A 20556-nucleotide genomic window follows, 5' to 3' on the forward strand; every position below is an offset into this window, starting at 1 on the left:
ACGTCTGCGGCAGGAAGCAGGCCGGGCGGTAATTGGCGGCGCGGTTGTGCTAAGCGGCCGGCACTGACCCAGTATCCTCCTCCCGCAGTCGCCTTTGAGTTGCTCCATACTGACCTGCCAGGCCTGCAGGGACTTCCTGCTGAACACCAAACCGGCAACAGCAACAAATTACTCGTTCCCCGAGAAATCTATTAAAAGGTGACAGCAGTTTGGGGGCCAGGTGGCCAGGGGGCCCCCAGCACAGGAAGCCTAATGTCTTCTGTCCCCAAGAGCCAAGAGCAAACTCCTGCTGAACTGAGAGGAACTGAACTAGAACTCTAAATTGGGGACAGAAGGAAAAATGACTCCGAGTGGAGGGGAAGCTGCCATCCTTGAGGCCTAGCTCTGGTTTCACGAAGCGGGAGGTGGCAGGATCTGGAGTCCCCTAGATCTCGGATCCTATCTGCCACTTCCGCTCTGTGTGACCTCGGGCAAGCCACTTGGCCTCTCTGAGCCTTCCATTCCTGTAAGGGAGATAAGAAGCCCACCCTTCAGGTTGGCAAAAGGCAAACGCACATGAAGTGCCGGGCACAGAGGCGCTCCTCTGTGAGAGTTGCTGGATCAGAAGCAGACTGTACTTATTTCCTTCTCCAGCCGAGAGAGGAAGGCCCAGAGTGACGCGCACGTGTGTGTCCACGTGCGCAGTAATGCAGTGGCCGAGCCACGAGACCAAGGGCAGTGGAGCTGCAGCTGGACGGCCTGGGGTGGAGGCAGGACAGGGCAGCCTCTGGTTTTCCCTTGGGAAGGAGCTCCTACCATCTCCGGCAAGGCTCTGCCTGAACACTGGACCATTGGATGAATGAATGAAACGAATGAAGGAAGGAAGGAAGGAATTCCCACATCATTGGTAGAGGCATGAGGCTGAATAATGGCCTCTCAAACATGTCGATGCCCTAATCCCCAGAACCTGTGAAGATGTCACCTTACATGGTAAAAGGGACTGTGCAGAAATGACTAAGTTAAGGATCTGGAAATGGGAAGATTAGCCTGGGTTATGCGGGTGGGTTCCATGTAATCACGTGGGTCCTTAAAGAAAGAGGCAGGAGACTCAGAATTGGGGCCTTCGGTGTGAGCTGAGGAGGCATGTAGGTAATAGACCTATGACATCCACACCTGGGCCTCACAGTCATATAACTTCTGTCCTCCGGACCTGATCAGGCCCAAACTCCAATGCAGGCTTTTCATCATCTGATGGAGGGCTGTTGCGCCCACCTGACCTTCTGCTTTGGAGGATCAGAAACGCCAGCTAATGATGGACAAGATCTCATAGTTACTCCATGTCCCACAGTCAGGTACGCAGTAGGAAACCAGGAGCTGATTTTCTAAGGGTGAACAGTTCTCTGCTATAGAGTCATGGACTTGCTTCTAAATCCCAGTTAAAATAAATGATTTTTGTTAAATAGATACATTTGACTCATTTGGCAAATTGCACGATCCTTCGGTGATTTAATCATTTGTTAATTGACTCTTGGTGAACTGGCCTTTGGAGAATGGGTTCTTAACAAAACTGACCGGTGCTGGCTTCAGAGCTGGCTGGAATGGCCTCAGGAACTCTTTCCCGCTCTTGACTTTGCTCTCTTGTGTGGGCTTCGCTTTCACTTGACGTTTCCCTAACGTGTGGCAGAGATGGCCCCATTCTTCCAGTGTGGCTGCCCTAGTTGGAGCAGGAGTTCCCCAGCAATTCCAGTATTAGATCCAGCAGGCCCCCTGGGTTCTTGGCCAAGGGGGTTGCTCTGATCTCCCGAAAGGAGGGCCACCTGGAGGCCACAGAATGAGGGAGCAAGAAGACAGAGGTGTAGAGGGTTCCAGGGTTGACCTCAGGGATTATGTCTCAACCCAGCACTGCCAGTTACTCATGGGAGATGAGTGTGAGTGTTGAAGTCAGACAGACCTGAGGTCAAAGGCCACCTCAGCCACTCTAGCTGTGTGGCCTTGGGCAAGTTGCTTTACCTCTCTGAGCCACCACACCAACCCCTCATATTCTGTTTCCAGGCCTGCCTTCATTCCCTGCCTCCCAGATCCATACACACCTAGAATCCCCTCTTCTCCCTCTCCCCCTCCCACCCATCCTCCAAAGGCCCACCTCGACAGCTCTAAACTCAGTCAGCCGGGGCTTAGCCTGCGACATGTCAACACACTCTCCTTGATGCCAGGATGTTCCAACATGTCCTGAGAAACAATTAAACTTCATGATTTTCCAAATTACCAACCATGCAAAATAGACAATCTCCCCCTCGCCAGAGCCCTGCCCCTGAACTACCGACCCCACAGGGGTGGGGGGGTGGGCCACCCATGGGCCAGGGGCTCAATCAACAACCACCCCGTCCCCACCTGGGAGGGGCCAGGTGGTGGAGACATGTGTCCCCCAGGCCTGGTCCTTCGCGCTGGCTCCAGGCTGCCCAGCCCACTGCTGCCTCCTGACCACGCAGGCAGGCTGCGATCGCTCCGGGAGACAGGGCTGATGCCCCTGAGAGACTACGCCAGGCCGAAAAGGAACGCTTCCTTTGAAAATTATTTTTGTTATGATTTCAATGTGTATTTAATTTAATTTATTATTTATTTGATCTTCATTAGGCTTTGCATTTTATTATCTAAAAGAGATTATTGGTATCTTCATTATTGAAGTCCTGCATGCGTATAAAAACAATACGGAAATGAGTAATCTAAACCTGGGAGCCTCCTGTAATTGGAGTGGGGCTCAGAGATGTGTCTTATGCACATTACTTGATTTAAAAAAAAAACAAAGGAGAAAAAGGGAGAAACACAAACAAACGTGATTCTTCACTTTGTCCTTTGGAGGCAGCTGCTTCTGAGGTTTGTGTGAGGGCACGGGGCTGTGTGAGGGCAGGGGCCCGCCGGCCGCCCGTCTGTCCCGAGCACCCAGCACAGGGCCTGGTAGAGAGGGGGTGGAAGGGTGGAGATGAAGTGGGGAGACCCCCACTTCCTTGTTAAAACACGGGGACCTACAAAATCCTGCAGGAACCCACAGACAACAACTCACTTTACCTGGAGGGCCGGGAAAGTGTCCGGGGACGCCGGGCTGGGCCCCGACACGTGGCTAAGAACCCTCCAGTGTTTGTAGACATCCACCGGGCAGGGAGGCGGGAGAGGCAGCGCAGGCATGGCGCCTGGGCCTGTGTGGAAAGCCTGGTACAGCCAGAGGAGAAGAGAGGGGACAGGAGAGGAGGCTGAGGACATTGGAAAGGATGTCCTGAGCTGGGCCCAGGAGTTGGGACTTTATCCCTTTGATTTCAGGGAGCACCCGCCAGGTGCTCACTGAGCCTCGGTTGAATTTCAGGGACGGGTCAATTGTTGAACAAGATTAGAAGGAGGGGGCCCCCAAGTCCAACCACTTGGAGGGGCAGAAGCCCGGGACCCCATCCCCTGCCTGGGCCCCCACGCAGCTCCTCTCCCCTCCCACTTACTCCAGCCTGGCTGTTTTCCTCGGCGCTTGATGAAGTTAAAATAAACCCTCTCTGGGGTGAATCACAGGCGTTCAAATTGGATTGGCACGCAGACGTCGAGCAGTTGGTGGCAGGAGCCAGGGGACCCAGAGAACAGGTTTTCGCTGGAGGGGACGTGAGCTTTATTTCCCTCTTGGTTGCTGACAAGGAAGCAGCTGTCCTTCCCTGATTATTTTTACCTCGAGTCACAGGCACTGATGGGGAGTCTCCCAGGCGCCCACCCGCCTGCCAGGGCCAAGGTGCAGAGCTCAGCGCCAGGCCCAGCTCTGCCACGAGTCTTGAGCTCCACCTACCGCTGCCTCCACACAGGACCGAGGAACAGTGCCTGCCACAGGTCCGGGCCCGTCCCCTCCAAGGTGGGTCCCTGCCCAGAAATGAGAGACAATATTTTTGACAAAAAAAGAAAACATTCATCATCAGTTTCTCTCCTCTAACTGACAGCTCATTTCTTCCCTTTGTTTCAGCTCAGACTTTTAGTTTACTGAAACTAAACCTAAATACCACTTAACTGTTAACTAAGTACTTCCAAATCGGTCGTGTTTTTCTATCCTTGCAAAGCCCAATCGGTAGGAGTTGTTAGCTCCATTTTACAGCTAAAGAAACTGAGGCTCAAAGGGGAAGTGGCTTAGCTAAAATCACACATTAACAGAGTAGGAGAAATGGGGTTTGAACATGGGTGTGTCCGACTCCAAACCTTGTGCACCACCTACTGTATTTTCAAGTCTTTGTCCCATGTGTCAGTCAGAAACGCTCTCAGCTCCACTAACAACAGGGCTTTGAATAAGTGGGGCTTGTTTTCCCTGGCAGGAGGTGGTCTCTAGGTCGGGAGGCAGCACAATGATGACACGCACCCGGGGTCTTTCAATCTTGTTGCCCCATCCTTCTCCCTCCACCCTCTTTTAAGTAGACTTTAAAGCGGTTTTAAGTTCACAGCAAAACTGAGACTCACACACGCAGAGTCTCCCCTACGATCAAGACCCTTCGCCAGAGCGGTACATTTGTTACACTGATGGACCTACATTGCCACATCATTATCATAGTTTATCAAAGTCCATAGTTTACCTAAGAGCTCACTCTTGTTGTACATTCTATGGGTTTGGACCAATGGATAGTGACCTGTCGCCATCATTGTGGCACCACGCTGAGTATTCCACTGCCCTGCACTCTGTCTATTCATCCCTCCTTCCCCTCGGCCTCTGGAAACCACTGATCTCTTTTTTTTTTTTTTTTTTTTTTAATATATTTTTATTGATTTTTTTACAGAGAGGAAGGGAAAGGGATAGGGAGTTAGAAACATTGATGAGAGAGAAACATTGATCAGCTGCCTCCTGCACACTCCCTACTGGGTATGTGCCTGCAACCAAGGTACATGCCCTTGACCGGAATCGAACCTGGGACCCTTGAGTCTGCAAGCCGACGCTCTATCCACTGAGCCAAACCGGTTAGGGCTCCACTGATCTCTTTACGGTCTCCATACGTTTGCCCTTTCCAGAGTGTCATATAGTTGGAATCGTATAGAATGTACTTTTCAAATTGGCATTTTTCACTTAGTAACATGCATTTACGTTTTCTCCATGTCTGTTCATGGCTTGGTAGCTCGTTTCTTTTTAGCACTGAATAATATTCCACTCCTGGATGTATCACAGTTTGCTACCCATTCAGCTACTGAAGGACATCTTTGTTGCTTCCTCATTTGGGCAGTTATGATCAAAGCTGCTATCCGCGTCTGGGTGCGGTGCCCCATCGTTCTCGGTAGGTTGCCTTTTGACATGCTGGCCGCCTCAAAGTCACACGGGGCTGCTGCAGCTCCGGGCATCTTACTTGCATCCATCTTTTCTTTTACTGTCATGTCATTTGCAGTTTCCTTATTACTTTACAATTCTCATTTTTAATAATTTAATCATATTTCTTCAAGTGGTTAAGTTACACTGTATTTGTTGGACATAGGTAGCTTCCAAGTTTTTCAATATTATACATAATACTGGAATGAACATCTTTATGCTCATTTGCTTGGGTATCTCCCAAGCATAAATTCCATGGAGAATTACTTGGGTCAAAGATGTTAACATTTTTGGTGCTCTTAATATAGTACTGTTTTTCTAAAAATTGATTTTTAGAGTGAGGAAGGGAAAGGGAGAGAGAAACATTGATGAGAAAGAGTGATCAGCTGCCTCCTGCACGCCCCCTACTGGGGATCGAGCCAGAAACCCCGGCATGTGCCCTGACCAGGAATCAAACCAGTGACCTCTTGTTGCATGGATCCATGCTCAACCACTGAGCACACCGGCCGAGCTTAATATGTTTACTCTTGATTTCCAAGACAATTGCGCTATTTTACACTGTGTAACAGTGCCTGGGTATATTGATTTCACCACAACTGTGCCAGCACAGAGGATTACCATTTTTAAAAGATTTTTACCAAATTAGTGTCATAAAATAGTACCTAAAATAACTGTTGTTTTTATTCCTTTTAGTAAAATTGAAGAGAAACATACACATAAACCTTAGAATCCCAAAGTGTCTGTCTCTGTGTATAGATCTGTTGGGTTGTCTCTTCCGTATTTCAACAAACACAAAGTGCTCAGGTAAGAGGGCAGAATAGAGACAGTCAGACTGGCATTTGTAGGGATCTGGGGGTTCCCGAAACAGATTAAGGTAGGGGGCAGGGAAAGCATCCCAGAAGGTCCGAGCTGAGACCTGAAGCATGCGTAGAAGTGAGCCGGAAAAGACTCGGAGGAGGGGTGCTCCCACCCATTCCTGGGCAGAGGAAATAGTGCGTGCAAAGGCCCAGGCTGAGAGCAGAAACGCACTGTGGCCACAGGCGGGGCGATGGAGTGTGAGGTGGGGAAGAGGAAGGATACTCACCCAGTGCTTCTCACAGCCCCCCTCGGAGTCCCGCGAGGAAGCTGTGCTTCTCCACATTCTGTGGAGACACGGAGTAGAGAGACAGGTCCAGGTCCCCTGGAAGTTGGTGTCCAAGCCCCAATTCTGTGGAGCTCATGGCCACCCCAAAGTGAAAGCATCCCCGCTGCTGGCTCCTCCTTCCAAATCCCTCGCCCTGGACTATGGCCGCTTGGCTGAGAGGCCAGGCCAGGCCAGGCCCAGGGATGAGGGCCCCGGCCGCCCTCACCACCCTCACCCCATCTCTGCAATGAGCCCAAGGCCTCCCTGGCTATCACTCACCCACGGCCTCCAGGCCTTGTCTGTGGAGACAAGGGGCCTGTCACAACCGCCCACCAGGAAAGCCGATGAATGGCCCTTGGCTCTGGGGAGAAGAGATTAGGCCAGGCCTCGGCCCAAACTGCTCGGGGTCCACGGAGCGCTCCCTTCCCCAGTACCGGACATCTCCTGGGAAATGCGACCTCACAGAAGCCAGGCAGTTGCGCTGGGGGCTCCAGGGGCAGGGGTGTCGCCAAGGATGGGAAGGTGGTAACTTGGGTTACAGGGGTAAGATGTGGGATCCCAAGGCAAGGAGGGCCAGAAGACATACAAAGGACACGGGGAGAGTGGAGTCACCACCCGACTCCCAGAGAGAAAGAGCACAGGCTTAGGGGGCAGCCTGGGCCCACCTCTTCCCTGATGTGTGAGTCCCGCCTTCTTCTGGGGCTCAGTTTGCACAGATGTAAAATGGGGCCCCAGGAGAACCTGTCGTCAGTGAAATGGTGCAAGTGTGGAAGGACCCAGCCCTGCCCCTGCCCGCCCTCCTTGCTGGATCGGGAGACTGGGCTGGGGTGCGGGCCGGTCACGGGCACGGAGAGCCAGTCCTGCACGCATTCTGCTGGCCCGGGACCTGGGGAGTGCTCAGAGCTCTGCCCCAAATGCGGGCCTCTGATCTCCCCGTTTTCAGTTTGAAAATTCTCAAACCTAGAGAAAAGCTGGAAGAGCACCCTGGACACAGATGCAGTGTCCACTTTGATCCCCCTTCTCATTCTTTAAAAAAGAAACCATCAAAAGATACTAAATTCTGTTACGTCTATTTTACCACAATAATAATAATAATAATAATAATAATAATAAATGGGCCCAGCCAGCGTGGCTGTGGTTGAGCATCGACCTATGAACCAGGAGGTCACTGTTGATTCCTGGTCAGGGTACATACTCGGGTTGTGGGCTCAGCAATCCCCAGTAGGGGGCGTGCAAGAGGCAGGTGATCAATGATTCTCTCTTATCATCGGTGTTTCTATCTCTCTCTCCCGTCCTTTCTGAACGTTGACAAGAGTAAATTACATCCATTTTTACAAAGATGCTAAAGGGACCATGTGCTGGGCACCAGGTGCAAACCAAGGGCTTTGAACATATTAAGTCAAAGTCCTTTAAATCACACAGCAGCCCCATGAGTAGTGTGCTATGTACCATCTACAGTTACAGGTAGGGAAAGAGAGCCTCGGAGAAATTACCCAACGTGCCTCAGACAGAGTCAAGATGAACTTGGACGTCTGACCACCCTCCCAAGCAGGAGGTGGACGGGGGCCTCCAGTCCCAGCTGCACACCTCCCTCTGCACTCCTGGCACCATCACGTAGCCCAGGCTCTGCACTCAGAGGCCAAAACCCTCTGTTCCCTCCCCCCAAACAAGGCCTCTCCTCCTCCTGTTACCTTTTAAATGACCTGGATGAAGACCAGAGACCCAGGTTCGAGGCCGGGCTCCGCCACTGGCCAGTTGTCTAACTTGGGGCTGGAGCTCTCCGTCCTCATTTGGAAAATGGGCATGACAGCCGCTCCTCACTGTAGGTTGCAGGTGAGAAGATGAGGCCGGTAATGGGCCAGCTCAGGCACGTGGTAGGCTAGGTACTAAGTGCTCCCTCCCCGCCCAAGGATGCTTTGCCTTCCACAAATTTATTTCGGATCCGAGTCTCACAAGATGGCCCCTCTAATCAGATGGCCTTACCTGTGAATTGTGGGGAGATGCATGACAACAGGTCCTGCCCAGGAACTGAGGACGCCCCTCTGCCCCGCGTTCCACCCCAACGCCCCAAGTCTCTGGCAGGCCAGGCGCAGGTCCCACGCACAGGAGGGCGGGAGTGTGTGTGTGTGTGGTGGGGGGGTGGTTCCGGGCTCTGATGGGCTGGGACCAAGGGGCGGGGGCTCCTAGCACCGCCCCCAGGCCCCGCCCAGCACCAGACCGCACAGTTTCGGACCTGCTGAGGCCATCGCCAGATTTTGGTCCCCCAACACCTTTGTAGAGAGTGAACAGACCCCAGGCACCAGGCCCGGCGAAGCGGGTGAGGACTGGGCTGTGAACAGGGGAGGGATCCCGCGGGTGAAGGGGAGGCCCTTGTCCCGGGCCCCTCCATCCGGAAGGACTCACCTCTGGCCTCTTGCGGAGGCGGCCAAATTTCACATCTCTTTCTTGGTGGGCAAGGAAGGGGGCGCCAAGGAGTTTGCGGGGGCAAACACCAATGGGAGCCGGTGTGAATGGGGGATGAGGCGGTCAGCATCTATGAAGCCGCACTGTGTGCCCAGTACATGCTGGACACCGGCCCTCAGCCCTGGGCCAGACTCCCACAATTCCCCCGCCCACTGGACACAGGTGCTGTTTAAAAGGGGGGAACGTGACAATACATTTGTGCTATTCAGTGTCCAAAGTGTGTGAACCTCCTGCCCTCCCATGCTGGGGTGTGTTTGATGTTCATGCTTCCGGACTTTATCTGGGAGAGGGGCGTAGGTATGAATTATCACTGGCGATGGCTCCAGACTTCCAGGGGCCTGAGGCCAGCCGGGGAGCCCCGTGGAGCCTTCCTCATCTCCAGTGTCTTGTGAGACCCAGTTGTGCCTGGCCGGGGCTCTTCCCAGGCCTGAAGCCCCCAGACGGCCAAGAGCAACCCCCAAGTCACCCAGGATTAGGGTTTCCTAGCTTCCTAAGCTCCTGGCCGTGGCAGGCCTGCTGTGTGGGCTGGTGGATGAAGTGATAGCACGCTGATCTTGTAGGTGGTGCCACTGAGGGAATGGGAGGCCAGGCCAGGCAGCAGGGACAGCATGGTCACCGGTCTGGAGCGGGGGTGCTGCCTGGGGAAATGGGGGCAGCTTGGGGAGCAGAGGAAAGGTGACTGGCAGGGGCAATGATGGGATGGGTGAGAGCCTTGAGTTCCAAGCTGCAAACCCCGCCCCCCCGTGCAGGCCCTGCACTTTGTCACCCCACCCCACGCCCCCGGTCACCAGGGCGACAGCGTTTCCCAGCTGTGGTCCTGGAAGTGGCTCCTGGAGACCGTCCCTTTGTGTGAGTAAATGTCATCCCCTGTGGTGGGCCATCCCAGCCTGGGCGTCCCGCCGAGTGGGTGTGGGAGCCAAACCAGGGGCACGATGCCCCCCACAGCCGAGGGGGTAGCCAGGCAGGACACTGAGCGGCTTTCCTTTGCTTTTTTCCTTCCTCAGTCCACGCCTGCAAGCCCTGCAGCTCCTCACCTGCCCTGCTGGATCCAGAATGGCCCCCTCTGCCTGCTACTGCCTCCTCTACCTCCTGGTACCTGAGCTTCTGGGAGGGGGTGCAGGGGAGGAGGCCAAGGGACTCCTCACAACTTCTAGGGTTCCAAGTGGCCGCCTCACTTCGTGAGGTCACTGCAAAGGTTACGAAAGACAAGCCCCTGGCGTAGACATAGAATATGAGCCTTCACCCGGTGGTGCTACAGCGTTTTACGTTCACTCCTCTGCTTCTCTATTCTTCACACGGGGGGACCAGGCTCAGGGCAGGGAAGCGACCTGCCCAAGGTCACACTCTGGGTGGGACTTGACCCCGAGTCTGACGGCAGAGCCTGCAGCTTCCCCTGCACCCCACTGGAGCACACAGTAGGCATTCAGTAACTGCCTGCGTGAGGGTGGAGACCTGACCCAGTACCCCTCCCCGCCCCCGTCTTCTCTCCCAGATAGGGAGTCTGTCTGGGACCCCCTCCAGCTCCCTAGTTGAATCAAGGAGCCCTCGGGTCCCAGGTCAGTATGAGGGAGTCTCCTCCCTTCTCCAGTTCAGCCAGCGGGCGGTCCAATGGGAGCACTGGCCTGCAGTGCAAAAGGGAGCTAGGACATGCCATTTCGTTCAGCCCCACCACACCGGGCCCTGGGCTGAAAGTTTCACTCACGTCCATCTCATTCATGCCGTTACACCGATAACAAAACCCAGAACCGGCTTGGCCAGGATGAGAGACCGAATGGCTGAGTTCCCCCGGATCCAGCCCAGACTGACTCCGAGCCCAGTGTCCTTGGCCCGGCCCGCCCCACCCGGTCAGATGCTCCCACAGGGCTCTCCCACAGCCTCCCCTCTCGCCTGCAGCTCCGGTGGCCCCGGGGAGGTGGTGGAGACTGCAGATGGGAGATGCGAGTTCCCGGGGCCGTGGCTGAGCTGGTGGCAGGCCCAGGAGTCCTGTGACCAGCGGTTTGGCCACTTGGCACTGGGACTCCAGATGTGGTCCTCGCTTCACGCCTGCCCGACCTCATCTGGGTGGCCCAAGGAAAGGCCCCTCTACAAAGAGCCCCACGGAGACGTGAGTGTGGGCCTGGGGGTGGGGGGTGGTCAAGGCTTTGGTGACCCCAGAGATGGGAACGCACAGTGGAAGCCCTTACAGGCTGAGCCCAGAGGAAGTCCCATCACATTGACTCCTGGGCATGGGCACTGGAGCCCTCACTGCTTCCTTCCCGCGGGAGGGAGGCACCAACCCCCAGAAAGGACCCTGCAGCCTAAAGGGTCGTCAGGGGTAGGGTAGGATGGCGCGCGACGCTGGGGAAACTGAGGTCCCAGCCCGTGCGTCCCCGCAGGCGCAGGAACCACGGCGGCGCTGGTGTTCGGGGAGAGGACGGCGGACAGGGCGGCGCGGCTGCGGGCACCCGTGCCGGCGCTGGGGGCGCTGACGGCGTGCCTGCACGTGCAGTGGGGGGGCCGCCGCGCCCGGCACCCGCACCCACCCCGCCGCGCTCTTCTCTCCGGCGGTCCCCGCGCTGCCCCACGCGCTGCAGCTGCGCGCCTTCGCCGAGCCGGGCGGCACCGTGCATGCCGCGCTCGTGGTGCGCGGGCACCACGCGCCCTTCCTCGTCGCCTTCCACGCGGATGGCCGCTGGCACCATGTGTGTGCCACCTGGGAGCAGCGCGGCGGGCGCCGGGCGCTATTCGCGGACGGGCGGCGGCGCGCGGGTGCGCGGGGACTGGGCGCGGGCCAGCCGGTGCCACCGGGGGGCATCCTTGTGCTGGGTCAAGATCAGGACTCTCTGGGCGGTGGCTTCTCGGCGCGTGACGCCTTCAGCGGCAACCTCACCGATTTCCACCTCTGGGCCCGGGCACTGAGCCCCGCGCAGCTGCAGCGGGCACGGGCCTGCGCGCCCCCCCCGCCCCCCCCTCCCCCAGGCCTGCTCTTCCGCTGGGACTCGGGCGCCCTGGACCTCACGCCCTCACTGCTGCCGCCGGTGCGGGTGCGCCTTCTCTGTCCGGGTACGGCCCACCGCGCCCCCTGGCTGCCAGACCTCATCCTGCCTTTGGCTGAACGCCCGCCCCCTGTGTGCATTCCCTTTTGTCCCGTACATCCCCAGAGCACCCCATGCCGACCTGGCCACGGACAACTCTGGCCACTTCTTCTCCAGGGGCGGGTCCCGCGAGGATTCGTCCAGGGCCAATAGCCTGAGCGCGCTCGCCCCCTAGCCGCCTAGGTGCCTGGAGCCGGCTGCAGCCCCTCCTCCCGGTTCCCAGACCACGAGTCCTGGCTCCCGCTCAGGTGCCCAGGCACCTTCAAGGCCAGTGGGTCACTGGGACCGCGGAGGAGCCAGGATGCGGCCCTGACACCTCTCCCACCCCGGCCAGCGCCCTCAGAGGAGTGCCCCACGTGGGAGCCAGCACCCCGCATCCACCCAGGCCCTGCCTCTGCTGCTACCGCACAGGTGCTCCCGCCCGGGCCCTGGGCTCTGCGGAAGGGGAAGCTGGGTGTGGAGCAGTGTAAGCCGAGGGGGGATGAGCAGTTGGCACAGCCTGGGAATTTAGGGAGTCAAGACCACAGGTCAGTGGGCCATCCAGACCTCGGGGTGAGTCCCAGATATGGGACCTTGAGCAAGTGATCTTGCCATTCTGTGCCTCAGTTTCCCCATCTAGAAACCCATCTGTAAGACTCCAGACACATAGCCGTCCAGGTGTTCTTCCTCCCCGGGCAGCACATGGTGGTGGAGATCTCCGGGAGGAGGGCTGCCCAGAACCCAGCCTGGCATCCCCTCCCTCCAGAGCCCTATCAGCGGCTGCAGGACGCCCTGTCATGGCCGGGCCAGGATGTTATCAGCTGAGTCAACGCCTTGGCCAGCGCCATCGTGGTGAGCCCCCTTCCAGGGTGCTGCAGAGCCTGGGGCACTATGGGTACCTCCCTGCACCTCAGTTTCCTCCCCTGTAAAGGGGACACCCCCCCTAATGTGTCTGCAGGGTTTGAGGTTGTTTATGCTCCCTGTTTTGGGACCCTTGAGAACTGGGTGACAAATGAGACCCCTACCCACCAAGAAGACCCTGGCAGAGCCCAAGTGTGGTCCCAGGGGACCCCCTCCTGACAGCCAGACCTGCAGTAAGTGGATCCTCTGCCCACAGCTCCTCCCCGACCCCCTCTCTGAAGCCCTCGGAGACCTGTCCCTGGCCAAGGCCTCCAGCTTCCTAGGAATCCTGGCGAGAGTCCTGGCAAAGGAGGCAACTCCCCCGGGCCCGGCCGCGCTGCTGGCTGTCGTGCACTTCCTGAGGAGGGTGACAGCCCTTGCGGCTGGGGAGCCAGAGCCCTGGACAGGACCCTGGGAGGAGCTGGGCCGGGGCGTCCTGTCTGTGGCCAGCCTGGTCCTGGAGGAGCAGCTGGCTGGTGCGTGGCTGTCCGTGAGCGAGGTGAGGCTAACAGAGCGGGTGGGGCAGGGCCTGGACTCTGGTTCCAACTTTGCCACCACTCCCCAGCGACTCAGGGCTCCAGTGTCACCCCAAAGCACCAGGCCCGCCCCGCCTCTCCCCGGTGCTCTCAGCATGCCTGCTCCTATGGGAGAGCTGTGGGCTGAAAATCTGGAGGGGGCTGGGCCCTGGAGAGGGCAGAATGGGCGGCAAGGTCCTGAGGTCACTTCTCCTTCCCCTAGGGGAGCCTGTGGCCATTGTGGCCATCACCCTGGCCGTGTCCCCCCATGACTACGTGGCCACGGGCCACTGCTGGCTCAATGTGCACACAGACACCATCTGGGCCTTTGTGGGACCCGCGCTCTTCGTGCTGACTGTGAGCGGAAGGCCTGGGGGTCCTGGTGGGGAGGACAGACGTGTGAGGGTGGGGGAGGGGCGGGGGTCCTTTCCCCCACTGACACCAGGTCTCCAGGCCAATACCTGCATCCTGGTCCACGTGGTGATGGTCACCGTGTCCCGTGCCCGCCGCCATGCCCGCATGCTGAGCCCGCAGCCCTGCCTGCAGCAGCAGGTCAGGATCCAGATATGGTGAGGCCCTAGCCTGGGGGCAGCAGGAAGAAGTGGGGGAGTCAGGTATGAGGCTCGCTGGGCGGGACCACGTATGAGTCCATGTTGGTTGTGGGTTTGGCCATGTGTGTTCATGGGTACAAGGCTATATATGAGCATATATGTGCATGTGTCCATGCTTGTGTGTGCATGCATTCACATACTGTGGATGTGTGTAAGCATGTGCCCATGGTAAGCATGTGGGACGATACACTGATCCTGTATATGACGGGGGGTGGACACTAGCCCTGTCCTAGGGGCTCACCACCTGCAGAAGGCAGTGATGACTGGGTAGGGACAAGTAAGGGAGTCCCCAGAAGTTCAGGTTCAGGGGATGATGCAGTCTCCAAGGCCCCGCCCTCTGGGAGGGGGGGCACCCCTGGTCTTTCTCCAGAAGCTCTGACTCCTCTCTGGCCTTCTCTTCCCCACCCACCAAGGGTGTGGCACCCAAGCCGGTGGGTCCCGGAAAAACCAGGGCGCTCCAGGGGTCCTTGAGGAGGGGGAGAGAAAGCCCTTCCGGTCTCCATGTCCCCCTGGACCCACTGCCCAGGCCTCAGCCCTCCCTCTGGGCAGCTGTCACCCCTTCCTTCAAGTCAGGTTTGGGATGGAACCCCATCTCCCCAGAGCCATGACCCTACTTCATGCTACCTCTGGGTCTTCGGGGAGGGACAGCCAAGTCCAGCTTTGCCTAAGTTCTGAGCCGGGGTCCCGGCCTGCAACTCCAGCCCCTCCCAGGCGCTTCCCACATGCCGCTCTCCCCCCACCCCCCATCACTCCCCACCCTCCCCCACCCCCGAACCCTGATCAGCCCTGCCTGCTCTCCACAGGGCCTCAGTGAAGCCCGTGCCGGGCCTGCCCTGGCCAGTCGGCATGCTGGCGCACCTCAGCCCGGCCTGGGCCGCCGTGGGCCTCAGCTCCTTCCAGGTACCTCCAGGGCCTGGACCCTCTGGGACCAGGGCTCTAACGTGCACTGGTTTGTCGGGACTGGGGAGGGAGTTACCTCCCCATATGGGAGGCACTAACAGCAACCCTGGACATTATCAAGAGGAGGAGGGGAGGATGGGGGTGGGAACAAAACCTCAAATCGAAGAGCAGAATATCAGCGAGGATTTTGTGGCCCATTTGACAGTTGGGAAAACTGAGGCCCAGAAAGGGAATCCTTAAGATCCCGCTGCCCTGACATTCTCAGTGAGGCGGAAGTTCCAGCCCGGGCTGGTGCTAGAGCCACTGGGGCCTCTGCAGGCAGCTGGGGGGAGGGGGGAGTGTAGGACACCAGGGATCTTGCCCCTTGGGGTCTGTGCCTGCTCTGAGGTCAGCAGGAAATGCTCCACTGGTGAGGACAGCAGTTCAGCAAAGGGGTTGGCTGAGAGGACAATACTTGACCCACATAAATGAAGCAGAAATGGGGGGCCTGCAGGAACCCTCCTGGCGTGCCTGTCGGAGCCTGTGTCCTGAGCCACCGAGAAGGGGTGGCCTCGGTTGCTGTCCTCAGGGGCCTTGCTAAGGGGACAGAGCTGGAATTTGAACCCCTGGAGCTCTGGGAGGGAGCATGGGGCTTGCCTTTGTCCAGCCACGAGCCACCTCAGTTCTCAGCCCTGAGAGAGACCCGGGCTGGGGGAGCTGGGAACCGTAGGCACAGAGGTTGGGGGGGACCATGTAGGCCAAGGGGAATGGTGGGTTCAAATTCCAGCTCTGCCCCTTAGCCTTGTGCCCTTGCCTGGTTTCTCCACCTGGCACAGAGCGGGGAGGCGGGGAGGTGGGGGGAGTGGCGGGCAGGGGCAGGCAGCAGCATCCCGTTGCCATGGTGTTGACTCAAGCTCCATCCCTGCCTGTGGCCCTCGGCTGGACAGAGCTGCAGGCTGCCCGTGCCACCATCCCTGCCCTCTCTGCCTCCCTCCCTTCCTCCTCAGCCTTTCCTCTCTGGTGTCTCACTTCTTTGTCTCTGTCCCTGAATTTTTTTTTTCTGAGAGTCTTTCTCTGTCTCTCAGCCTCTCTCTGTCACTGTCCCCATCACGTTTGGCCTCAATCCCACCTGGCTCTTCCTGGGCCTCTCTGTCTCCCTCCTGTGGGTCTTTGAGCCCCCTCTTTCTGTCACTTACCCGGCCTCTCCTTCTCTCTGAGTGTGACCTCTCCTGCCCCCTCCCAGTCAGCCCAGGTCTGCGGCTCTGTCCCCCACGCCAGGCCCCAGGGTCCCTCTCCATCATAGGGGGAGAATGAGTCCACCCCACCACATGGAGCTGCTGTGCGGGTCAAGTAAGACTCTAAGGGGTGATGCTCGGTGAGTGGTGAGGCCTCCTGGTCCTCACATGTGTGGGGAGGGGAGCCAGCTATGCCCCTGCCACGGCCCCGAGCCCTGCACACACAGCATCTCCCAATCCCATCAGGAGCAAGTCCTGGCCTCATCCCCACTTTCCAGATGAAGAGACAGAGGCTCGGAGAGGTGAGGGCCACTGAACTAGAGAATGCAATCCCAGGGCCTTAGCTGGTTTGGCTCAGTGGATAGAGCTCGGCCTGAGGACTGAAGGATCCTGGGTTCGATTCTGGTCAAGGGCACATGCCCAGGTTGCAGACTTGATCCCCTGTAGGGGGCGTGCAGGAGGCAGCCAATCAATGATTCTCTCTTATCATTGATGTTTCTGTCTCTCCCTCTCCCTCTCTGAAATCAATCCCAGGATCTGACTTAGCCTTGGAGCTTCAGGAAGGTGTACCCCCTCCCACGCCCCACCTTGCAGCGGGGTGAGGCTGTGAGGAGGGGCAGGCCTGGGGGTGGGGCATGGAGGGATGCAGGGCAGAAGCTGCCTAGAGGCGAGAGGCCGAAGGGGCGGGGTGGAGTGGGCAAGGCCCTCCCGGTTCTCTGCCATAGAATGCCAGCTGCCCGTCCCCAGTGCCAGAGCTGGGCTGGGCAGGGTTTGTGCCCATCAGCCTGTTTCTCTGAGGACCTCTGGGTGTGTCTCTGCTGTGGCCCCAAACTAAGTGGTTGGGGAAGGTGGCCGCAGGCAATGACACCCACATACCTGTTGGGTCTGTCCCCAGGGCCCTTACATCTTTTATTTTATTTTATTTTTTATATATTTTATTGATTTTTTACAGAGAGAAAGGGAGAGGGATAAAGAGTTAGAAACATCGATGAGAGAGAAACATCCATCAGCTGCCTCCTGCACACCCCCTACTGGGGATGTGCTGGAAACCAAGGTACATGCCCTTGACGGGAATCAAACCCGGGACCCTTCAATCCACAGGCCGACGCTCTATCCACTGAGCCAAACCGGTCAGGGCAGGGGGCCTTACATCTTCCTGGTCTACGCCGCCTACAATGGGGAGGTGAGTGGGGGGACATCGGTGGGGCTGGGGTAAAAGGAGCTTACCTTGATTGGCTCCTGGCCTCTAGGGGTCAGGGGAGGTCCCAGGCCTGACCCCGACGCCCACCCCCAGGTCCGGAGCGCCCTGCGGAGGGTGGCTGAGAAGAAGGCAGCCAGGCGCTTGTGGTGTGAGCAGGCTCAGGGATCGCGGGGTGGGAGGTCCCCCCAGAGCAGGGTCCCAGCTGCTACAACCTCTCCTTTCAGGCCCAATCCAGCCCCCAGGGCCGGGCATCCCACCCCAGGCCCTCAGGTCCCTGGGAGGCGGCCCCGAACAACCCCGTAGCCTTGGCTCCACCCCGAAGACACTTGGCTCTCAGAGGTATGGTCTCACCACCCTCTAGTGTGAGTGCCTCCCAGTGCCTCAGTTTCCCCAGTGCTCAGGTAGAGCTGGGAGGGCAACAGCACATCTGAAAAACAAAGGGCCTGAGGTCCAGGAAATCCTGTTACCGTGGCGCCTGGGGGGTGGCTTAGAAATGGCTGGTTTCCTCCCACCACCACCACCACCACCAGGGAACTGGGGCCCTGGTTCCCCGCCCAGGGGTGGCGCTTGCCCAGGGTGGCCTTCCCTGGGTGCCCGTGCAGAAGGCAGGTGGGTGGGTGAGGATCAGGGCCCTGAGACAGGGTATGGGTTGAGTGGCTTGAAGGCCAGGGTAGGAGTTCCAATCCCGGCTTCTGGTTCACCTGCTGTGTGCCCTTGGGCAAGTTACCTTCCCTCTCTGGGCCTTCCATTTCCTCATCATTAACCTGGAGGGTAAGCCCTTGAATGGATTCCTAGGTTCTTTGATATTGAGGTCGCCACCCAGAATGGGGGAGCAGAGAGAGAGAGAGAGAGAGAGAGATTCCTGCCTCAGCCCTCCCCAAAGTTCACCTCCTTGAATGTTTTCCCCCCACTAGGGACCCACAGTCCCAGGATCCCCACAACTTTCTCCTCCATTGCAGAACCCGAGAGACCGGTGCGGCTGGGACAGGGACAACCGGGTTCTGCTAGGGGCTAGCAAGTGTGTCCAGCAGGGCTGGGGAAACCACAGGGACGAGGTGGGGCCGGGGTGGTGGGCTCCCCTGGGGACCCGGGGCCCCCATCCTCAGTCACCAGCTGCGAGGGGCTGACTGCACCCTGGCAGGACCTGAATGCCAAGGCCACTCGGAGAGGGGGAGTTATCACCAAGGTAGCTAAGGGCCCCGGGGAAGCGGGGCAGGAGGAGTGGGCCCCGCCCCCTGACCACTCCCTCTGTCCTCAGGCTGTGGAGTGACAGCATCCAAGGCTTCAGGTAGAGCTCCCACCTCAGGGGTTCCCCTCTGCCCCTTGGCGCCTGGACACCCCTTCCCCACACTGCACCAGAATACTGGAAAGGGATCTGAAAAGCAACCACTCCTGACCTCACAATCCACGGGCCTCCCTCTCACTCTGCTCCTTGGGGGGGCCCGGAAGCCCCCCACTGGCACCCTGGGCTCCGTCTGTGACAATGCAGGGCTCCTTGGGAGAGGTCACTTAGCCCGTCAGCTCGGGTCCCCTTCCCAGAGCTGGTGCTTCGGGAGTGGCAGTGAGCAAGAAGCCCGCCTTCCCAGAGTCCGCCTTCCTCTGTGCGCCCACTCTCTCCGGCCCCGAAGCCTGGCCTCACCCCCCACCACGCCCCCATCCCGATACCTCGGGCTCTGAGAGGCCTTCCAAACCCAGTCAGGGGCCAGTGGTCTCCTCCAAGGCCTCGGTTTCCCCACAGGACAGCTGATGGGGGCGTGCTGGGGCACCTGTGGGTAGCTCAGCCCCGCGGGAAAGGAGCTGCGGGGACCCCTGGGCCGGAGTTCCCCCAGTTACACCAGAGCCCACCCTGCTAGGGGCCGGCTCAGCACTGCCCGCCTCCAGCTCCATGATCCTGTTCAGCTGGAGCAAGAGGCCTGTTGATGGAGCCCTCCCTGGGCTCTGCACCAAACCCCAGGCATTTGCTGCCTTGAATCTGGTGACCTGGGAAAATGGAGGTGCCGTCGACCTCCCATTGTACAGAGGAGGAAACTGAGGCACAAAAAGGAGCCAGGACTAGCCAGGGTCAGTGGCAGAGGTGGGGTCAGGTCCCCAGCCCAGCAGCTGGGAAACTGAGGCGCGGGGGGAATCACACAGGTGTAAGCGTGGGCCCATTGGAACCCAGGTCTGTGACCCCCAGGGTCCCAGCGGGCCTTCATCCCTGCAGTGTCCTCAGCCCCTTGGAGTGGCAGCTTCCCCTTCTACAAAGTGGGCTGGAGGCGCCCCCTGCAGGCCTGTTGGGAGGCCGCAGGCGCCCCGCCGCATGTGCGTTCCCAGGGGCGTGAACTGCTCTCCCACCCCGCGCCGCACCCCCCAGGCCTCCCTCCCCGCGCCCAGCGGCCCCCGGGACCCCCACCCCCGCAGGCACAGCGCGTCTGTGGGAGCAAGAAAGCGGCAGCAGCGCCTCTGCGCTCAAGTGACAGCGCCTTTGTCTCCCCTGAATGAGTGGGTTGCTAAGGCCGCTCATAGCAACCGAGCCGCTTCCCCCTCCGCCCCACCCGGCCCCACCCCCGGACTCCCTAGCCCCGAACCCCACCCCGTGACCTACCCTGGTGGCCTGAGCCAGGGGTGCGGAGGAGTGCGGGCTGCCCGCGCCGTGCCCCACGCGCCGGCCCCGCCCTCCCGAAGCCCACGGGGCACGCAGGTGTTCCTTGGATGGAGACTCTCAGGCTCAGAGGGGAATGAGGAAGACTCACCAGGGCACCCAGGCCAGGACTCCCACCCAAGGTCCTACCCCAGCCTCAGTTCCCAGCCCCTCCCCTTCTTGGGGGGTGCCCTTCCCTCCCAGGTTTCTAGCGTGCTTGGGGACTTTTCTCCAAGCCCGAATGGAGGCCCCGGAGGGACAGACAGCAGCGTGGACCACTGCCGGCTCCGGCAGCCATAGCCCCTCCCATCCCCCCGTGCTCCCACTGAACCCACCCGGTCCCACAGCTCTGTCCTCCTTGCTTTCTGTCTGTGGCTGTCCCTCCCCTCTGCCCTCCCCTCCTGCCCTGAAGTTCTGATGGCCCTGTGGTGTCTCGTAATAAAACTGTTCATGTGACCTGTCCCTCTCTGGGATTACCTGGCCTGGGGACGGGGACAGGATGCCAGGCTCCCTGGGAGGCGAGGGGGGCAGGGGAGCTGCCACTTTGGCTTTGGACTCTAGATGGCCCGGCTTCATCATCAGGGCAGGTGCAGCCAACACTGAGCACCTGCTGTGTACCCAGCTGCTGCTGAACCCTCCGCCTTAGAGCCGCAGGTCCTCACCTCAGCCTGG

General features: G+C 58.9%; 1 protein-coding gene across 1 annotated transcript; it reads left to right on the forward strand.

Annotated features, from left to right (window-relative positions):
* The first annotated feature begins 9923 nt into the window (after window positions 1-9923).
* ADGRD2 (adhesion G protein-coupled receptor D2) lies at window positions 9924-18556 on the forward strand. The gene is given in 16 exon segments (XM_054726863.1): window positions 9924-9962; window positions 10363-10426; window positions 10745-10882; window positions 10885-10974; window positions 11246-11361; window positions 11363-11912; window positions 12279-12317; window positions 12320-12355; window positions 12690-12775; window positions 13041-13362; window positions 13562-13695; window positions 13792-13907; window positions 14753-14849; window positions 17199-17246; window positions 17358-17410; window positions 18523-18556. Coding segments are annotated over 16 exon segments (1962 nt in total).
* Window positions 18557-20556: the final 2000 nt, after the last annotated feature.

This window comes from Eptesicus fuscus, chromosome 15 (assembly GCF_027574615.1).
Source record: "Eptesicus fuscus isolate TK198812 chromosome 15, DD_ASM_mEF_20220401, whole genome shotgun sequence".
Lineage (NCBI taxonomy): Eukaryota > Metazoa > Chordata > Mammalia > Chiroptera > Vespertilionidae > Eptesicus > Eptesicus fuscus.